This window comes from Centroberyx affinis, unplaced genomic scaffold, assembly GCF_046629955.1.
Source record: "Centroberyx affinis isolate AG114_WGS23_722 - 3 ecotype Tasmania unplaced genomic scaffold, CSIRO-AGI_Caff_v1 ptg000653l_1, whole genome shotgun sequence".
Taxonomy (NCBI): Eukaryota; Metazoa; Chordata; class Actinopteri; order Beryciformes; family Berycidae; genus Centroberyx; species Centroberyx affinis.
In genome coordinates, this window is record NW_027279279.1 from 106,104 (window position 1) to 127,500 (window position 21,397).

General features: G+C 43.1%; 2 protein-coding genes across 2 annotated transcripts in view; both read left to right on the forward strand.

Moving 5' to 3' along the window:
• Positions 1-801: 801 nt before the first annotated feature.
• lrrc56 (leucine rich repeat containing 56) lies at positions 802-11,679 on the forward strand. The gene is made up of 12 exons (XM_071519056.1): positions 802-921; positions 1,184-1,362; positions 2,384-2,471; positions 3,202-3,262; positions 4,617-4,713; positions 5,929-6,126; positions 8,787-8,964; positions 9,180-9,395; positions 9,768-9,835; positions 10,537-10,679; positions 10,858-11,072; positions 11,324-11,679. The coding sequence occupies exons 2-12, from the start codon at positions 1,201-1,203 to the stop codon at positions 11,677-11,679; spliced, it is 1,782 nt and encodes a 593-aa protein (XP_071375157.1). The 5' UTR covers positions 802-921; positions 1,184-1,200.
• An 8,995-nt stretch (positions 11,680-20,674) lies between these two features.
• rassf7a (Ras association domain family member 7a) overlaps positions 20,675-21,397 on the forward strand; it is a 31,163-nt gene continuing 30,440 nt past the window's right edge. Inside the window, exon 1 of the mRNA XM_071519055.1 lies at positions 20,675-20,777. The gene's annotated coding sequence lies outside the window, so the exon portion shown is untranslated. The remainder of the gene's footprint in view (positions 20,778-21,397) is intronic.

A 21,397-nucleotide genomic window follows, 5' to 3' on the forward strand; every position in this document is an offset into this window, starting at 1 on the left:
TATTTCGCACACACAGGAATGTGCACTGCATACTTACAACAAGCTGAGGGGTCATTAGCCAAGAGCCAACATCTGATTGTAAAAAAAACCCCATGTATTTTATTATTATTATTAAATGTTATTGTTTGGCATTCTGTATAAAGAATTAGTTCTGTTGTATGCTTCTATTTCCACCCCTTGTTCACCCTTTTAAACGTTTAGTTGTCGCATTTTTCTTTATAACAAATTTGAATAGTCTATCAGTTAGGCTACATGGCTGAGGCACATTTGCTCCTCTTCATTCTGCCTCTGCAACAAAAAGTAGATCTGTGTCAGTTGGTTTCTGAACAGTAAACACCTAAACACGACTTGTGTTACGGGATAAATTATTTCCGACCATGGATGTATAGTTTCCAACCAAAAGCGTTTCAATGCACGCTGCTTGGAAAAGGGGGTTTACGACGCGCACTTGAAGGCAGCAGCTGACCACCGTGGGCGTTAGGAACAGAGTATTTCAAATAAAAAATGAAATTAAATTGAAATAATATTACTACTGTAGTTTAACTGTTACCTTTACCTGAGGCAACAGCAAGGGCCACTGTTGGTGAGAACGTGTAGCTAATCACAGCTGATATTTATTTACTAAACAAACTCTCGTGAAGCGTAAATGTTAGCATATCTGTTTAATTGTCCTTATTAGTTATTTTGGTAGGAGGGTGCAGAGGTTTTGGTTTTGTTAGTGTTATTTTGGGTTTTGAGAATGAATGTAGCCTACACTACATTTCCCAGGAAGCCAAGCGTCTCTCAGCGCCGTATCCAGGAAGTCGCCTGTGGTTGTCAACCAAACTTTTGCTTGTGTGATAAGGTGCACTCTGAAAATGTATGAACTAATTTTTTAGGCTGCAGTTTTCTACACCGGATAAAAAAAACGCCTCGGTAAAGGTACGGATAGTACTATGTAAAATTCCGTTCAAAGTAAATTCACCATTGGAGTTAGCTACGACTCAGAAATGTTACTTCGTTGTCTCCTGCTTCATGTCAACATTGAACATAGCAGCCACATCCATTGAGCCAAACCTGACTCAAAAACAGTGCCGTGGAGTAAGGTCACCACAAACCATAAAACTAGAGCTGCTTCTTCACACTTTTCTAAACAGCCATTAGACTTTCTTGACAAAGTATGTTTTTTTTTCATTCGTTTCAGGTAGCCAACCGTGAGAGATGAGTTGCTCTTATGGGTCTGTGCCCCATGTCCGGCCTGGTACAGCTCGGGTACTGGTGACTGAGCTAAGTGGATCAGGCCACATGAACCCAACTCCTGCCACGAAGGGATATGAGGACTCTGAAACAGTAGTGGAGCTTTACCTCTCTCCAGCAAAGCTGGTAAGGTGGTAGAGCTGGTTAAGGATTCAGTCAGTGTTGGTATAACCTATATGTTCTCCGTTGTCTTTGTCTGATTCATGTTTAGATTATGCCTTTTTCTTTATCCGAGCTATAGTCAGGTTAGCTGTTGCATCTGGGATTGTGGACTTCTGAAAACAATGTGAAATCACTGTATTTTACAGTTATTTCCATTGTAGCGTACATTACAGCAATGGTTGAAGCATTAACCTTAATTCATGATTTTGTCTGTGCTTGAGGAATGCACATGTCATCATGGAGAAAATATCTAACCCCTCTGCATCCTATCTGTATCATTATTTGTATATCACAGTGGGGTGGCTCCATTACTGCCCTCTTCTTTGTTTAAGCCTATGCCTGACTATTTTACGAAAAGTCAATGGGAAAATGGGGAGGGGTATAGGTTGTCAAAATTAATTACACTTTTCTATACCATGTCAGTCATAAAATGATTTTGTTGTCTGGCTTGTGTAAATCATTGTGTGTTCTTACCATGTTTGGTGGGGATGTTATGAGGCTTTTCAGTGAGGTCGGTCTCGGCCAGGCAAAGCGGGAGACAGCTGGGTGCATGGAGGGAGATCTAGCCATTAAGCTACTGGGGATCTGTGTGATTTATCTGCGGTGCATGTGCGTCGCTCTGATTATACTGAGCAATAAGGCATGCAGCGCGAAACACTTCCCATCCATAATCATCTGTGGTGTTAGTGTCGGGCAGGCTGTAGCTTTCATACACAGACAGTGCACTACAGAATCTGTCACCTGAATTGCTTGTCCCCTTTGTTCCATGAGTGCAATTTGTGCAGAATGTTGTTTCAAGGTGAGGTGGCGAGAGAGTTTTGTCTCATAGGCTTCACATTATTCCTTGTGTAAAAGTTGTGGGGATATGTTTAAGATAAATGTTGAATGATATATAAAACATAGCTATGTACCTGAGATCTAGGCTAACACCACAGTAAGGATCATCTGGTGTACTGTGTATAAAGTTATTTTCTGTTTCTCCCAGGAATCCCTGTGTGGAGCTCAGGATCTCTCTCAGGTGACCTCATTGGAGATCTGCGTCGACACTCGAGAAAACACGCTGGGTAACTTTGGTAAGAGATGATCATGCAGATGAGATTCACACTTCCAGGCTTCCAGAAATGTAAATCATGACTTAGTACATCAGATCATATTTGCAATGTGCATTCCATAGAGCTCACTGTTTTCTTGTAGGTTTTATTGTTTATATCCAGTGTGCCTTATGCGAACCCTTGTCCTTTTGCCCTGTTTGGTCACACATAGAGCAAATGTTATGAGATTTAAGTGTGGGGAACTTTACGAAACTGGAAGACTGACACTAACGGATGATAAATTCACACTCTATACAATGACGATTCATTACTGGGAACGACCATAGACAATCGCCAACCAGAGCTAGATAAGAGTCCAGACAAAGGCATTGCTGTGACGCACACAAGGTATCAGTTGTAGATTTCCTGTCATGTTTGCCTGCCTCAATGCAAGCCGGTTGAGCTGATAATGGCAGAGGAGCGTCTTCATTATGCTCACCTTTGTCCTCAGAAAAATCCTAGATTGCACAACGAGTGCGGGCATGACGGAGCGTTGTCTGTACAGCCAGGCGTGTGAATCACACGTGGCTGGCCTCTGTAGGCTCTCCTCCTTTTAGCGAATGGAGTTTAGAGACCTGATGAGGTGTGGCTGGAAGTGAGCCAAGCAGCCAGTTTAAGACCCAGTCAAGTAATCGCCCTGCTGTCATGTGAGAGAGAGAGAGAGAGAGAGAGAGAGAGAGAGATGGCTTTTTTTTATCTGATCATCTTCTAGGTGCCTACTTGCCCAAGCTGGTGCAGCTCAAAATGAACAACAGCATGATCATGTCAGTAAGGTAAGCATAAAAGTCACACAACGCAGCCATCGTCTTCTTGTTTTCTCTCTGGTGTGTATTCCCTTGAATAGTAACCCCCCTCCCTGCCCAGGCACACACACACACACACACACACACACACACACACACACACACACACAAACGCACACTTGACATTAGCTCATGGAATAATACAGAAACCGAACCAGCTGCAAATACTGAAAAGGAAAGTGAAATCCCGTATTGACCAAAACTGAATTTCTGCGATTGATGTATGCTTCTTCTCCTGCTATGACCCAGTTGATATTCAGGATACGTTGAACAGAACAAAGCAGCAGGTCCAAAGCATGTAGCTTTCCCATCTTTCCACAAAGAGAGCTGTAATTGGAACCAGAGCAGTGATGGACCCGTGGGGATTCCTGCCGTGCCTCACGCTGGCCACATCCACGCTGGGAAACGCCCTTCAGCGAGAGGCCGGGCATGCGTTTAAATGATTGTGCTTTGAAGCAGAGCGGGTGGTCAGAGCTCATAGCGATCTGTGCCAGATGATAAAGTGTGGTACTATTGTAGTGCAGGTGGAGGGCTCTGCTCTGTTTCCACCAAGGTAGGCCAAAAGGGACTTGTAAGAATCAGGATGTCTCTGTATGGAAGATGCATGCTGCAGCTTATAAATCAGATGGGACATACACCAACAGATCTGGCGTGCCGCACCGTCTTGGGTTAGGGATAATAGATACATCTGGAACAGGCTCACCTGCCTGACTCACAGTGGGACACAGAAGGGTTCGTGGCATCTCAGCTTTCAGTGTCATCAGTTTGGACAGTTCTCGGAAATGACGGGAAATAGGCACGGTCTCCTGGATCATCCTTTCAGTTTTGATTCCAGGCACAGCTGTGTCATCAATATCGGATAGAGGGAACGCAATAAACCTCCAGGATGGGACGCACACACATACATACACACACACACACACACACACACACATTGTGAATTGTCCTTATAGCAGCACAGGTGGAGAATTGTTACAGAGAGTGTTGAGGGATGAGACAGTATAAACAGAAAGATAGGGAGCTGTCTGCCGCACCCTGAGAGGAGCAGAGAAGGGCCAACCGGACGTGCACAGCCTCTGATAGCATTTCCTGCTCTGGGCTGAGGGAGCTGTCGTGGAAAGGGTGTTATGGGGTTATAGATACACTGACTGAGGTTCAGAGCAGAAGAAATGGGAGGCAGAGGAGAAGCCTACTTAAGGGGTAAGAGAAAGGAATCTCTGGCAGCAATGGCCGAGGGACCCGGTAGCCTTTTTCCATGATTTATGATGCTGTGAAAGTCCCATCCCTGCCTCTAAATCAAGTGTGTGTTGTGTTGTCTCCTCAGAGACCTGGGAACCACCCTCTCCCACCTGCAGGTGCTGTGGATGTCTCGCTGCTGCCTGCAAGACCTAGATGGCATCCCTTCTTTCTCCTCTCTCAAGGTAGAGTTTATAGGCTGCAGATGGTTCAGTGCAGAAACAAAGACCTGGGGCCAGATTCACAAAACCTTCTGAGGGACAAAAGATCTTCTTGAGGGCTATTTATTTTAACTTAAAACAAAGTAAAAAATGGTTTAGTGTTTTCTTAACTTATATTTTGGTTCTTAAGAAAAAATAACTTTACTTAAGTTTAAGATAGTCTTCCACTTGTCTTGTTGCAGTGTGGGTGCGCCTCTAAATCAGGGATGGGCAACCATGTGCCATGGAGATGCAAGAGTCTGCAGGTTTTCATTCCAACCAAACCATTTCACTGATTTAATTTAGGTGTGCTATTAGGGAAATTAGTAAAGTCACCTGGTGTAATGTTTGGTTGGAATGAAAACCTGCAGACTCTCTGCCCCTCATAGAACATGATTGCCCAATCCTGATTTAAACACAGGTCAGTGGTTCTCAGTCCTGGTGCTCAGGACCCTTGCCCTGCTGGTTTTTACTCTAGCCATCTAAACAGGGAATGATTTACACCTGGGATGCCAGGTGAATGCAATTAACTGCAATTAACTACCAGGTAGGATAGAAAACCAGCAGTACTCTGGGTCCCAAGGACCAGGATTGAAAACCACTGAAGAAGGTATTTTACTTACTGTATCTTACATTTTAAATTTAACATTTTGCATTTTTTAGCTAGCTAGCTGTTAGACGGCAGAAGTTGGTTATTATAGTTTTGCATTAGCTGATACCATTTAATGTTTTCTTCTCAAGGGTCGTGCGTGGATTTATATGTTCAAACCCCCACAAAATCCTATATTGCTATAGCTAGCAGACAGAGTGCATTAACCCTATTACTTATTTAAATTACAAAATACACGAAGATACTTTTGTGCTCATTTACATTGTGGGTAAGAGTTCCTAAGTAAGAAACCAAGAGAAGTTCTTAAGAGATGAGACTAATCTTATTAAATATTGGGGAACAGAACTTGTTAAAATTTCTTCTTAGGTAACTTGTGTGAATCTGGCCCTTGGCATCAGTCCCTTTTAAAAGTTGCTCCCTCTCTATATCCAAGTATTGGTTATGGTCCTTATGTCTCTCTGACTCCCTGTCCATCTGTTTGTCTGCCTCTTTCCTTGTCTGCCTTTCTGCCTGCCTCTGTCTGCCTATCACACCTGTCTCTCTGCCGCTCTCCCTGTCTTCCTGTCTCTCTACTTATCTCCCTGTGTCAGGAGTTATATGTGGCATACAACAGTGTATCAGACCTGAGCCAGGTTAGCATGCTGGAGAACCTACAGCTGTTGGATCTGGAAGGGAATGATGTGGATGACCTGGTCCAGGTTCAGTACCTGGGTCTGTGCAGCCACCTCCACACACTCACCCTGGAGGGAAACCCTGTGTGTGTGCGCCCACACCCCACTGCCACCCAGGTAGGGTAATGCCATGCTCATGTTAATACCATATGTTTGCATTGAATGATGTGCATTTGTCACCAACTGCAAAAACAGATGGCACTGGAACAAGGTAACACTGGTTAGGTTGTATATCGACTCCAAATGTTGGCTTTTCCTTTACAAGACCTATCTGTCTGTCCTTGTCTGGGTCCTTGTCTGTCCTTTCTGTCTCAGCAGACACGGATCTTTTGACAAATCAGCATTGTTCCAATTGAAATGCAGTGGAATCGCAGACATCAGTGATAACAAAATTAGCTACAAAAGTCATGTATCCCTCTGTACTTAAAACCAACAGTTTTCCTGATCAGCAATTGTATCATCATGGATAATGCAGTGTGGATTGCAGTGAGAACCTCTGATGGAGAGGTGTGTCTGTGTGTGTGTGTGTGTGTGTGTGTGTGTGTGTGTGCGCGCGCTCGTGTGTGTGTGTGTGCGCGCGTGTGTGTTCTTTCTGTAAGTGTGTATGTGTGTGTATACAAGATGACCCAACCTTTCATCATCAGTTATATTTACATTTTAGGCATTTAGCTGATGCTCTCACCCAGAGAGACTTACATGGAAACAGGAGAATAAGATCAAATTCCTAGATCACCACAACACTTAAAGTAACCAGTAGAAAGCCGTGCAAGGGTCAGTTGTAACAATATGTTCCTGTGACCTTAGAGTAATCATGTATGATGGAGAAGTGCTCGGGAAATAAGGAAATATAGAACGAAGATAGAACGGATATTCTGTATTTCATCAGAATAGAATATCAGAATATGAAGATGTAGGAGAGGGGAATGCAGGGAAGTAGTATTTCTTGAAGAGATGAGTTTTCAGTGTATGATGGGAAGGTCTTTCCACCATTTGGGGTTGTGGAGCAGGCAGGCTGCAGTGTTTTGGACATTTTGCAGGGCCTGCAGAGAGCCTAGTTAGGAGGAAGTTGCAGCAATCCAGACAGGAGCTGACTAAAGCTTGAGCAAGGAGCTAGGCAGAGTCCCTGATATGAAAGTGTTGTATTCATTGTATTTGGCAGATGTTGTAGAGGGTAAACCTGCAAATGCAGGTTGTGATGTAGACCTTGTTCGACAATTAGTTGTCTCTCTTGTGTTAGCAGGCTTTTGGCCCTCATGGGTCAGATAATGACCAAAATGCAATTATCCTGAAAGTAAAGTATCTGTGTGATCTTACTGCTCTGTATCTGCATCTTCAACACACAGGACAGGACAGTGGGAGAGCAGGAGACATCAAACATAACAGCCACACAACTGACAGACACACTTTCCTGTGGAGACGTTTTGACACAATGTTTTATAATTTGATTACAGTGCCAGCTATGTATTGTGGTAGTAATTAGCATGATTGCTTATTTGATCTCTCATTTGATGTTAATGTCCTGTACATAAGGCAACTCAGCAGTGACCCAACATTCAATGATATCGAGTATAGTTGGATATAAAGACTGCCTTTCCACCTTCCATTGATTCTAGACACAGTATGCTGTGGGTTTTTGGGCCAGTGTGAATGTGTTTATTTACACCCACCAGCAGAGCATTAATTAGGAAACTAGGGCAATGAGGGGAGACGCTGAGCTGAATATGCATTAGGCCTCTTTGTAGTGACTGAGGGGTCCTTGGGCTTGCTTTCTTGCCAAACTATCATTCCTCTTGCTCTCTCTCTCTGTGTCACACACACACACACACACACACACACACACATACACACACATCCGCTCACTTCCTCTCATCCACCCCTCATTCTCTCCTTCGTTTCCTCTTTCCCAGCCCTTCACTCTCTTTCTCATTCACTCCATCTGTGTGGTTTGGTGAAGGGTAGGAGGGCTGAGCTCTAATTTGATCTCTCAGTAGCACAGTGCTTTTACTGGGCTCTCTCTGCTCTCTCTCTCTCTCTGCTGATAAAAGACCAGGCCTCAGTACAAAGTGCACATTATAGGCTTTATTAGCACTCAGTTATCAACCCACACAGCTCTATGCCTTTTGTCTCCTTGTTTAGAACTTAAGTTCTACAGATTCATTAAGGAGCCATCACGGGCAAGACCACAAGGACAGCATGTAAGCTAGCTAATATGCATATATACTAATGTAATGCTGTGGATAGCCTTGCTGGCACACAGCTCTTGGCACATGTAACAGTGTCCCACCTGTGGATTGCTAGCATATCACTGGCTTGATTGGCTTTAATATCTGCCGCTTTCTCTTTTTAAGATGAGTCAATATGATGACAATATGATCAGAGTCACCTGTCGTGCTCTCTCCCCTTCACAGCACATCCTGTTTTTTTTATCATCTATGGGGCATGATGTAGTCTATGATATCATCTTGAAAATAGTCATGCAAGACTTGCCAGGTGATACAGCATAAATTGAATATAGTTTATATCAGTTTGATTTTAAAGAGATTACTGGGGTTCTTGAACCTTTTACATAACATACTGTACACTTCTCTGTATACATTATAGTCACAGTGTCCGTAACCAGTGTCATGTGCCATCCATCTTGGCATACTCCATGTCTCCTCTCCCTCCTTGTCTCCTTTCTTTTCATCTCTCCTTCCTCTCTTGCCTCCTCTATCTTCTCCCTCTCTCTCTCTCTCTCTCTCTCTCACCCCGTCTCTCCCTCTCTCTCTCTCTCCCAGGCGGTAGAGTATAGCTATCGTGCTGCGGTGAGGGAGCTGGTCCCGCAGCTACGTTACCTAGACGATGTGATGGCAGAGGAGGATGGTCTGGGCTGCAGCGGCACCATGGGAGAAGACTGGGCCATGCTCCGAAACTCCATCAGAGACTGCATCTACACTCAGGCTGCTACTGAAGATGGTGTGTGTGTATGTGTGTGTGTGTGTGTGTGTGTGTGTGTGTGTGTATGTGTGCGTGCGCGTGCGGGCGTGTGTGTATGTGTGTGTGTGTGTGTGTGTGTGTGTGTAAAATTTTAAGTCAGTAATTGTATGTGGAACAGTCAATCACAGTTGTAAATTTAGTATCACTGAGACTGTAGGCCACTTGTTTTTTCTTCTCTGCAGAGGAGACAGCAGACAGTGCATGCTCTTACAACAGACCCAGCTCTGCCAAGCGCCCCAGTTCCAGCCTCTCTTGTGTCTGGCCCCTGTCAGTGGGCTCCAGACCCCTCACTGGGTCCAGACCTGTGTCAGCAACAGGGTCCAGAGTACTGTCCCCTCCTGGATCCAGACCTGGTTCTGCAGATTCAGACCCAGCAGCAGTGGATCCAGACACCAGCACCCTGACGCATGGTGAGGCACTGCGCTGGCTGTTCTCCACTGATGTGTCTACATTAGCCTACTTCTACATGCAGCAATAAACACTTAGCTTAATCAATGTTATGGTTGGTTTTTGGTGCGTGCATTTAATTAACTGTATCTGTTGTGGCATAGCTCTTGGCCCACAACAGGAGGGAGACCATATATTCTTTTTTTTTGGTTCCTTCATCACACTTTCATTTACTCTGTAATTCCTTGTCACTCTGCTTAGCCTCAACCTGTAGAAAAAACGTCCCCAAATGGGAGGGCAAACCTTGCACAACAGTGCCACCAAGAGGACCTTATTTTGTCAGAAAACAGTGATGTGATGTGCTGAAATCTTTCTCTATCTGTTGGTTTTTGAAGGAGCTGGAAAGATCCTGTTCTGTGGGAACCCTGTCCAGGCTCTTCGAGCAAGACGAGAGAAGTTGAGGGTATGTGGCATCTGTCAGAACAAGACACTCAAAATACAAAATTCCTACAATTCAGCAAGAAAACATTACATAAAAAAACAATACATTATCAATTATGAATTAATCCATACTAATCTATCATTTGTTGTATGTTGTAGCCCATACAGTGGAGTATTTAGTGTGGAGTGAAAGGAACAAGGAGCTGGAGTGAAGGGCAATCTTTATGGGCTGTGACAGGCCATTATGGCTGGCTGGCACAGCCAGCTCATCTCTTTAATGTCATGTCAGAATAAACAGAAGGAGATAATTATTAGTGGGAGGACAGGAGCCTGGGAGGACAGGCCGGGTGGTGGGAGGACACAGGGGATGGAGGGGTGGAGAAGTGTGGAGGGTGCAGCTGTGTCAGTGGGGACATGACAGATGGGACTCTCACTGCCAACACCATGCGATCTGTCATGCTGGCATATACACACAGCTGCTGTCACTCTCTCTCTACCTCTTATCATCTGCTCCTGCTCAGTCTGTTCCTCTCCTTTTATTTATTTTTTATTCCTTAGATTGCTCTTGTGGTCTCTCTCCCTGACCGTTACCCAAGTCTACATGTCTGTCCATACTTTATGCAGTACGCTCTTCGGCCTCTATTGTATCCTATTTCCTCTCTCTCACCATAGCGTCTTCTCTCCTGTCCCTCATGGTCATGTTCCCTCTCTTCTCTCTCGTAGACAGCGCCCACCACATCTACGTTCTCGCCGTGTGACCTGCCCATCCACGTACCGGAACACACATATGACCTTGAGGAGCCTGGTGTGGGCGAGCGCAGTGATGTGTTTGCTGAGCTTAGGGCTTGGAGGGAGCAGCACAGCAAGTACTGACCACTTATTCACCTCACTCTCTCACTGCACTCTCTCACTACACGGACAATAGGTTTTCATCACTGTCCTTTAAACCCATCACAGATTCTCATCATCTGGTAGGGTGTTATGCTTGACAGTGAAAAGATGGACAGATAGGGAACTAAAATGAATTTTTACCTTGTTTTTCAGACGTCTCCAGGCCATAGAGATGGAAAAAATACCACAGGTACTGACTATTCAGCACAGTGATGAAGAAGAGGAGGATTGTGAGGAGGATGATGATGAAGAAGAAGGCCTCGGTGTTCTGAAGAGTGATGGTAGTGATGAAGAGGACAGAGAGGAGAAGAAAGGCAACGGGCCAAATACTACCTCACCAGATTCCTCTTTCCAGTCTCTATCCCCAGGTGAATACTCACTGAATGAACAGACTTGCTCTTCCTTATGAAAAGAAACTGAGAAATGCATTGATAAGCCCGATGATAAGATATTCACAATAAGATGTAAATTGGAACATAAACGTGTGATATAGATTACAAACAACAGCGATGGCATCTCCACCTCACTTGAGTCAGCTGCCTTTGAAATGCCTAAAGAAAAACACTGCATTTCTGTAACTATATCTGATCTCCTCTGAAGGATGTTGTTGTGTTTTTAGACCTGTCCCACAGAGAAGCCTTATCCCCCGACGTGGCTCGACTGTCCCTGTCCCCAGACTCCATCCTGTCCCCTTCTCCCCCTCTGAGTGCCGCAGCAGCCACTGGTAACCGGAGGCTGTCAGGGATCCGTTCCCGCAGGCTTCGACTCAGCCTGGCCAGTGGAGCAGAGCCTCCCCCGGAGGCAGGTACAACCAGAGCAGACACAGACCTGGGACTCCACAGGGTCCAAGAGTTGGTGAGGCCCAAAGTCCCTCTGCAGCCCCTGACCACACACATACCCCACCGGCCAACCACCAGTCCCCGGGGTGGAGGGCTCAGGGATCCATGGTATGGCATTATCAAAGTTTACTCATAACATTGTAATATATTTATATAAACACAACTGTTTTTATCCTGTGGTTTTTTTTGCTGTTTAAAGCTCTGCTATAGCTAGCCTGTGATTACACTAGATGATGTAGGTTGAATTTAAGGGCTTCATTCCACTTCATTTCACTTTTTTTCAAATTTTTTCAAAATGTTGCTACTTTGAATTCATCAGTCAATTTTTCAAAAACTTATCCTATCCTCAAAAACCCACCTATTTGGTATGCAAATGTCTTAAGACTGCTGACTTTAACAATAAGCTGTAATGTGTTTTAATTTCATGACAACCACGCTTTTGCCAGAATATGCATTGTTTTTTTTTTTCAAATGGAGGTTATCTAATTTTAGAATTAACTTATTCAATTGATAGCGATTGAATAGTTGATAGTTTGAATTAAACTAAATGTTTATGTTGGGTAGACCTAAGGAAAGGTTTTCTGTCTTTCAGTACAGAGATGGATTTATCCAGTGTGCAGTCAGTCAACAAGCATCAGACGTACAGACCCCTGGACAGACCAACAATAATGCGTCCTCATACAGCCAGGGCAGCGCTACAGAAACACCACACACTCCAACCCAGCAGAGGGAGCTCACACCTCGACTGAGACTGGAACATGCATGTCCTGATGGTGAGAACAGGACAGCTGGCTGGCCAGTCATCAGTATGATTATTCCCATTCCGCTCTGAGTTCTGATGGAATTTCCTGTGTTTTCCCAGTAGAACAGGCAGAGATAAGCTGTCCTCTTCTGTAAAAGAAGACCCAGCAGCCAAATATTGAAAGCCTGCCCAGTTACTCTATCTGACTCAGAGCTCTCACTCCCTCTGTTGGATCAAAAGACACTTTGGCATCCAGTGAGCTCACAGTGCCTTTACATGTTTGGAAGATCTATTTTTTACAGTATAACTGGACGGGTTCCTACAATTAAATAATTCCTATTATACTGCTGAGTTGCTGATTTTCTGCTGTCTGTTTTAGCTGGGTAATAATTAATACCTCACATTTGCGTTCCTCAGGTTGAAAAACTGAATTATTATAACTCCAATGCTTAAATGTATTTTACTGAATAAAATGTTGTTGTTTTTTTCCTGCAATGAGTGATTGTCCTTTTCCCCAGGCCTCCTGTTTATATTCTTGAGACTGAAGATATGTCTAATATGTGTAATAGCCTCATCTTGCCACTTGGGGGCACTATCTATAAATATTCAACCAAAAACTCAATGTTTTGCCACCTCCACCTCCTTGAGCAAACAATCCCTCAAACCCGCCACCTTGAAACTCAAGATTCGTGCCCTGAATTCCTTTCCCTGACTGTGGCCACATCAAAGGCAACGTTTAACATTAAAAGTCAGAGTGTAATATGCAGTATGCATATGTAAAGTATCCTAACTTTCGGTCTGGCACACTCTGTTAAAATAGGGAAAAATGTTTTGTGATGTATCGACTGAGACACAACAGTGACTATTGAACTAGAACAAACCAACACCATTTAGAGTTTATATGTATTTTTCTAACTGAGATATATCAAATTGTCTCTGAGTGCTATGGGAAATTACCTCTCTAACTCACTGACTCATAGTACTGTGAAGGACAACCTTGGATTGATTTTGTCCTGGATACACTTGGGTCATATTTAGGAGGGTCAAGACCAGAGACGGCTACATCTGATCCCTAATTTGTTCTTACAGGCGTATAATAGGAAAAGAAGCGGTTTGTTTTTGAGGCCGTCACGCTCATCTTCACGTTACGTTCCATTTCAGAGGAACCGCTACAAGCACGCTGACATTTTTGAACTTGCCCAATCTTGTGTTCAGATACCTGAAATAAACACACACTCACACGCACACGTACACTGAAAACACACACAAAGACACAGACACAACACGGCACTTTCCGCACATCTGTCATTTATGCTTCACTGCTGTCTCCAGCAACAGGATGCAAATAAAGGAAGCAAAGTAACAAAGCACAGGCTGTCATCAAAACCAGACTGAGTACTGCTGATCCTTGTCGCCACAGTGTGGGATTTAGAGATGCACACACGTCAGACACGGGATTGCGTGGTGTGTGTGTTTGCACATGCATGTATGTGTCCACAGAAACTCAGCGGCTCAACCACAAGACAGCTCTTACGTAACATCTAGAAGCGGTTTGTTTGCCTTGTTTGACTAGGCTGATGAATATTTGACCATTTCTTGTGTTCAGCTTCCACCGCCTCCCTCCATCACATACCTGAACCTCATCCTCCAATCATCTGCTGATTGGCCATCTTCTCACACGGCTGGGTGATTTGTGGGATTGCTTGGCCCCCTCGCTCCCTGTCAGGCGTTTTTAACCACACTCCCCTCTCACTGGTGCTATTACTTCTCATGACACAGATGGAGGGGAATGGAATGAAAGGAGAGGCCTTTTATGGTGGGAAAGTGGGATAGAGTCCACCTACTCTCCCTGGTTAGGCTTGTAATTTCACTGTAAGGGAACAATGTCACAGCTGGGTGAGACTGGGGGCCTAATCTGGCTTGTGAGAAATTTGCCTCCACTGCTCAGGTATTACCAGATTATGTGAAAAACCAGGTGGGCCTGGTGTGTTTAGGTAAATACAGAATGTTTGACTGTTTCATGCATTGTATCTACGGCTTTCTAGCACTTTGTACTTTTATTATTATGTCTGATAGCAGCCTATAAATTCATATATTGCCAGAAAAGCTGAAAATGTGAATTTTTGTGAATTTTTTATACAATTTGGATCAGTTCCCACTATTGTCAAAGAGGAAATGTAATAGTCAGGCAGCATGCCTCCACAGTCTTTTACCTAAGAAAGCACTATTGTGATTAGAAAAGGCAGGATCTGGGGAGATCGTTTTTTAAACAGAAATCAAATTATAAAGACAATTATAGCAGGACTGCAATGCCACAGCTTTATAAATTTGCTTTGTGAAACCTTTTCCCAAGAGATGATTAAAAAAAACATAAAGGGAGGATGATGTTATTAAGGCTAAGATATCAGATAATAGAGTATACAATAACAAAATTAATCTCTCTCTCTCTCTCGTTCACTCACACATACACACACACACACATACACACACACAGGCAAACAGACACACAATGAATATAAGATGCATACGTCTCTGACTTGTTAACTGACTGAAGTGGGGAAAACTGTGTCAACACATGCTGTGAATAGCACCAGCAGAAATAACTGTTTGGGTGCTGTGATTGGATGAGATTCATGATCATGTCAGGTAGGTTGCAGTTACAGTCCCCAACAGACTCCATCAAAGCTATCGGAGACGCGAAGTGCATATAATAAGTCACCACCAGCCTGACTGCATAGTATTGCCTGGCGGTAACTGCAGCCAAGAAGATGGGTGTAATTATATTACAGAGAAGCACTTTGTGACAAACCAGCACACGCCACCACAGCTTTGTCATGGAAAGTGAATGCAATTTTCAGATAATTATGAGAGGAAACTTTCTTCTTGTACTGGCTTGAGACGGGCCAGTTTTACCGGGAGGCTTTGCAACTGGAAATGCCTACAGTATGAGTTCAGACAAGCCCAGGAGAAGCTGTTTGTACAGTATGGAAGACAACAGAATCCTGCCGGAAGGAACATTCCATTCCCTGCAAGGTATTTAGACTTCATAACTCAATTTATGTTGACAACTTTACAACCATATGCAGACATGTAGTTAATAAAGGTGTATAGAAATAGCATAAACACAATTACTCCCATATTTACAGCTGTTTGAATTTAATCCAATATTCTCTGATTATGCTAGGGATGATGAAACTGTGCTGTAACAACTAATGTACCTGTTAAAACTGTTAGCACTGCAATTGGCATGCATGCAAACACAAAAAAGCATTAAGATGTTTCGAGTTTGTATCAGAAAATTGCTTTTATCAGTCTAGAACATATTGAACTACAGCTGTATTCTTGTGCTTTTGTGATTTTGGGAATAAAGCAATCTGAAGTGATAATCAGATAAAAAGCAACTTCTCATACTCTCAATTACATGTTATACAAAAGCAATAACACCATGAGGCATTCCTCTGGTTTTGTACTGCTGAATTAATATGTTGAAGCAAGTTCTGCATTTTCCACTCATTCTGTTTCAAGGTCATGTGTTTAGTAACTATGAGCAACAAGAGGCACAGGGAATTACCTGTTGCTAAGAAGGAAGCAAGGAAATGCTGTGGGACTGCAACCTGTGCTCTGTTGGCCTACTAATCCTGCATGCATCAATTGTATATTACATCTTGGCATGCTTTTAGAAAAGGATGATGGCTTAATAATATGCTTAATAATCTATTCATTCCAACAGAACAAAGCCAGAAGTACCTGTTATCGCATTCTGCTTTCAGCACAGGCAAGGGATTGTGATTCTTTTTCAAATTTTTATAAGTCTTGTGGCAGAGCAGCGACGGCACTTTGTGAAGAGAATACCAGATTTCTTTTAGTTTTGCTTATGTTGACTAAGTCACATGGACATTTCACTTCAGAAACGTGATTCAGCAACTCTTGTTAAGGATAGTTTCACGCGAGGCACCAACATCACCAACTTGGAAAGGAAAAAGAGAAAGTTTGGTTCTTCTAATACCTCCTCTTCATCATCTAGCAGAAATGTGTGCTCAAAGAACACCTGCAAGGATAAATACATTTGGAAGAGAAACTCTAAACATCTCTTTGCACTCTTTTCAGCATTGTGTAAGACATAACTAAACATGATGCATGGCCACTATGAATGTCAACTGTCCCCCCAAAGAAATCAGATTTAGTAGGGAAATGGCAGGTGACTTTCAGAATGTAATCTGTTACAAGCCTATCTATATAAATTTGTAATTAGTTACATTTCCATTGGATAAGGCCAAATCCAACAAAGTACCCAAATGTAATTTGACTAGTTAACTTTAACATAGACCTTTTACTATGTTGCCATTTTTTAGAATAAAGGTTAGGCCTACTGCTGTAAACATGTTACATACAAACTTAGTCTAGTCTATTTCCCAACCTGAATTAGTAGCCTACTGAACGGCACGGTTTAATGAAAAATCTAGCACATATCTTTTTGCAATGTAAAAAATAATGCAGTGTGCCTGGAAATTTGTAAAGGCATGTGTTGCTACACCTTTTCATCATGTTTAGTATGGGTAAATTCCCAGGTCATCACCCCTATAGGATGTCAGCTGGTGCTGTTGCTCGGAGACTGACAATGAGGAATCAGGAGCTTTGTGTTTCTGGCATTCCTATGGTATCTTGCATAGGTACATATAGCTATGACTATACTGAAATGTAATCTATTCTTATTTTCACTGTTGTACTTTGCATTACTCCAAAAAGAACTTACATGGTCTTCAATAGAACTTTTATTTTGAAAATACTGACCGGACGTCCAGCTTTTTCTTCTGCCTGGCTTGACACTGGCGGACTCAGCTGAGGACGGAGATGGTGCCTTCGGTTGTCGCATCAACAATGACCACCACATCGCCTACAAGTTGCAATATCTATGTTTGCACCTTGTGTTTCCTGCCAAACTAATGTGAAAGTCGATTTTTTTTTTTCCGTTGGTGAGTAACGCAACTTAGTGTTGACTAGAGCTGCTCAGACCGTTGCACCTGCAGGATGATGACAGGATAAAACTGGGATAAAACTTTCTCCACTGTGTTGTTAACTGTTAGTTAGGTTAAGTTAGCTGTTGGGTTAACATGCCGTGAGTTAGTTTAACCGGCTTGCCATTTGAACTATAGCAATATTGCCCAAAGCAGAAGCATTACTGTTACCTAAGTCATTTTGCATCTTTTAAAATTAACCTGTGCAAAAATCAGTTATGCTAAATGTTAGCTAAATACATTACGTAACTAACATTTGTGACTGAATGATGACAATTGTTAGAATACGATAGGCAGACCTGTTTTTAACCTAAATCACTGGTTCCCAAACTAGGAGTAAATTACAATGTCTATTCTCATCAGATGTTTCACGCACTGTTATCTCTCTACCTACAGTAGAGACTGTAACGTTAGGTCTATCTGGTGATCCTTGACAAGGTTTGGGAACCCCAGGCCTATAGTGTGCAACCAAGTAAATATCTGCTGCAGAAAGTCTTAGCTATAACATTTATAACTATGTTTTTGCAACGAGTGCACAGTATTCACTGTCCCATCACTGTCTAAAGGGAGAGGATGCCAAGCCATGCGATGCATGGCTGCCTTTTGTCAGGTGCTGTTTGTATGTGTGTGCATGTGTGACTGAGTGAGAAAGAGAGATATCCTATTGTTCTTAAGTCTTTTTTTGTTCTGGTCATCTTCACCATTATCTCCTTCTATCCATTCAAACTGATCATATTCAATCCAAAACTCTTAGAAGCACTGAGAGCCTGATGATATAGCGGGGCGAAATTAAATTTCGACAGCCAGATATCGCTGATTCTGGGAACGGATTTAGGCTTAGTGCTGCACTGAAAATCAATTTTATGCTGTGGAGTATTTTCCCAAGATATGAATACATTTGCAGTTCTGGTCATACTGCAGGAATAAATTGAAAAGTGGAACAAAAGCTTGACAGTCAAGTGTTTAGTTGCTTGACTGCTTTCTCCCCTCCTCTCTCTATGAAATCCCTCCATGGTGACTCATCTGTCCAGCTGCTTTCACACTGGAGAACACAAAAAGGCTTGTCTGCCAGCTGACGATCACAGATACACACACACACACACACACAGGCACACGCATACGCACACACACACACACACACACACACGCACACACACACACACACACATACTTAACCTTCAGACTCCCAAGTTTATCATGGTGGCTTTGTGACAGGCATCTTATTGGCATGACCTAAAGACCACTCCCTCAGAGGATCTCTTGCCAACTTAATGATGCCATCGATTCCATCCAGGCTCTCTACTACTGTTTTTCTCTCAGGCCTACTCCCTGTTTATATAGGTATGGTAGAGGTAAACTTCATCTGGACTGCCTGTCTTGTGATGCTCTCATCAAGCAATGACTCATATGTTGTTTGATTAAGCATACGTAGCCCCGCAACCTCAGTGTCTTTCGTGTTGATTCAATACTACTAGGCCAGTCCAGTTTACTGAACAAAACAAATTAGTATTGCGCACCGTACCCTATTGTTCTGCTCTCTTGCGGAGCTGAATCACGCTATGGTTTTGATGTCATTTTATGACTTGGCCTAATCTCCAGGATACATGTTCCAGCCAGAAGAATATCCAAAGAATCTATTGGTAAGCCCAGAGCCAGAATGTGCTTTTTATCTATTGACAAGATGATACAGGATTGTTAATCCTCAGTTAGTCCTCTCATTACCTTTTTAGATGAATCAATGCTAGAGGCTTAGGGCTTGTCATTGCTGTTCATGTGTTAGATGCTGCTGGCTTTGCTGCCGTGTCTGTCCATGGCTCATCAGCTGTCCTGTCACATCCACACTGTAGAGGGGTAATTGGGCCCTTTTCACTTGTTAAATGGTTTTCTGAGAAAGAGACCTGTCTCCCATTGCTGAAGTAGGGTAATTTAGTGGGGCTGAGGCGACGTATTACAAGGCAGATGATTGTGCTCAAGTGTCTCTTGCTGAGAAAGTGATAGATGCGTGATTTCAGTTTGGGTAATAACCTACTGCTCAACATCTGTAGCTCGCGCCATTTCAATGTTCTATTGGGAATCTACGCTATAAAGTCTAGCTGTAATTTTTTCCCCTAGTTTCCAGAGGGTAAAGTGATGACATTACACACCGCGCATTCAAATGGACTTTCATAAATCAAGCCCTAACTGAGGTTATTATAGTGAACTAAAACTAAGAGTAGGTGTTAAAAACATTGTTGTAAACTGAAAGAAAAATAAAATAAAAATAAAAACTAGACTGAAAAAAACGAACCTAAAACTAACTTAAATAAAATAAAAATATACACAAAATGGTTTTAGATTTGTCTTTTGTCAGGGTAAAATAAGAAAACTAATTTTGAGCTAAGGAAGTGCCGGTATTTCCAATGCCAGCCGTTTACTCAACTCATGTCAAAATGTATTGGTGGTTTATTTGGTGAAAGCTCTGATCCCTTACCGATTTTGCCTATTAAATCCACTTCAGTCATGAAGGAAAGATAGAGATGAAGGTGAGGAGACAGGTTAAAGAGTTGTCGTCCTCTTGGCAATCAGCACATGGGTTTTGCACAATGGGGTGCACCTCAATAGCAGGAAGGAGTTCCAAATATTTTGTACACTGAGTGTATAAATAGCCTAATACGGAAGCTGACAGGTAATGTTTGAGCGTGTCAGCTGGAGGTAAAGCTGTATCATTAGCGTCACACTGTGCTGCTCAGCATTGTTCCTCTCACTGAAAAGGAAATAGGCTACACCCAGCCTGTTTGGTACTGGGAGGCAGAAAGCTGTGATGATGGTGGGACTGTGAGGAAGACAGGGTGGAGATAGTCCCCCATCCCAACACAGAGCTAGATGGGACGATGGGGATGGAGCCGGGCCTGGTGACCTGCTCACTACCTGTCCCATTCGTGACTCAGACTCAACTCAATCCCCAACCACTATCTTCTTTTCATTTCTCTCTGTCTGTCTCTCTTTCTCTCTCTCTGCATAGCCAATGTCAATATCTTCCACCCTCTATGTGTCCTTGTCTCTTTATTTTTCCTTTTTGTCTCTTTTTGCCCCCCCACCCCACCCTTCTTTTTTTCTTTCCCTCTCACTCTGTGCATAGGGAGCGGTGTTTCGGCAGTCATGTGACTTTTTGTCTGAACACAATTGCTGGTGTTTGCCATTGGCCGATTTCTTTGAAAGAGCGTTGGTTTCCAGGGTGACGGAGAATGGCGGCACCACTTTACTTTTCTCTGCTGCTGCCCCCTCCCCTTTCCATTGCTCTGAGTCTGTGTGTGTGTGTGTGTGTGACTCTCTCTCTCTCTCTCTCGCTCTCTCTCTCTCGTACAGGCTCCAGTGGATCAGGTAGCGCAGCAGCACGACACACAGAGACAGTGACAGGGTTGTTTCTCCCTCTTCCTCCTCTCCCTCTTCTCCTTTTTCATCAGGCAGGCAGTCAGAGAGACCATTAGCCTGCAGGAGGTGAGTGAAACAAATGGCCTTGTTTGCTGAGGTTTTAGTGCGGTTGTTTTTGTTTTGTTTTTTCCTGAGTTTACACTTTTTTTCCTTGTTTCTTTTGCTGTTGACTACATTGCTAAACCTGTTTTCATTATTGTGGAAATTATACAAAGTAAACAGCAAAGACAAGACTATTTATAAAACAGTTGCTATTCATTTTAAAGTTGCTCTGGATTTTAAGTTGAATTGAAGTTACTCCTGTATATTGTTCTGACAGATGCTCTTATCGATGGTGTGAGTCACCATGGTAACATCACTTGAGATTCTTAGGAATATGCTGGCTTAGCACTGTGATCATATGCTATTAGATTATGTGATATTAAGCTGATGACGACTCATTCAAAGCTCTTTATCGGCAGTGTTATGGTGTGCGCTGGCTACTAACATACAGTGTGTGTCTGATATGGATTTTGATGCATTTGTTGTGGTATGACACCGAACTCAAACGCACTGTCTTCCAGCTTGGTTGGATTGTCTTCTTTAACTGTCCAACAGGACAGACTATAACTAAAAGCATGGGGACATAACCTACAAAGTCTAGATGGGGCGAAGGTTGTCTGGCTATGATGAGAGCAGTAGCTACA

Coding starts and splice junctions, on each gene's coding strand:
- lrrc56 (XM_071519056.1), top strand. CDS start 1,201: ATGAGTTGCTCTTATGGGTCTGTGCCCCATGTCCGGCCTGGTACAGCT. Junction 1,363..2,383: donor ACCTCTCTCCAGCAAAGCTG/GTAAGGTGGTAG, acceptor TGTTTCTCCCAG/GAATCCCTGTGTGGAGCTCA. Junction 9,836..10,536: donor CAAGACGAGAGAAGTTGAGG/GTATGTGGCATC, acceptor TCTCTCTCGTAG/ACAGCGCCCACCACATCTAC.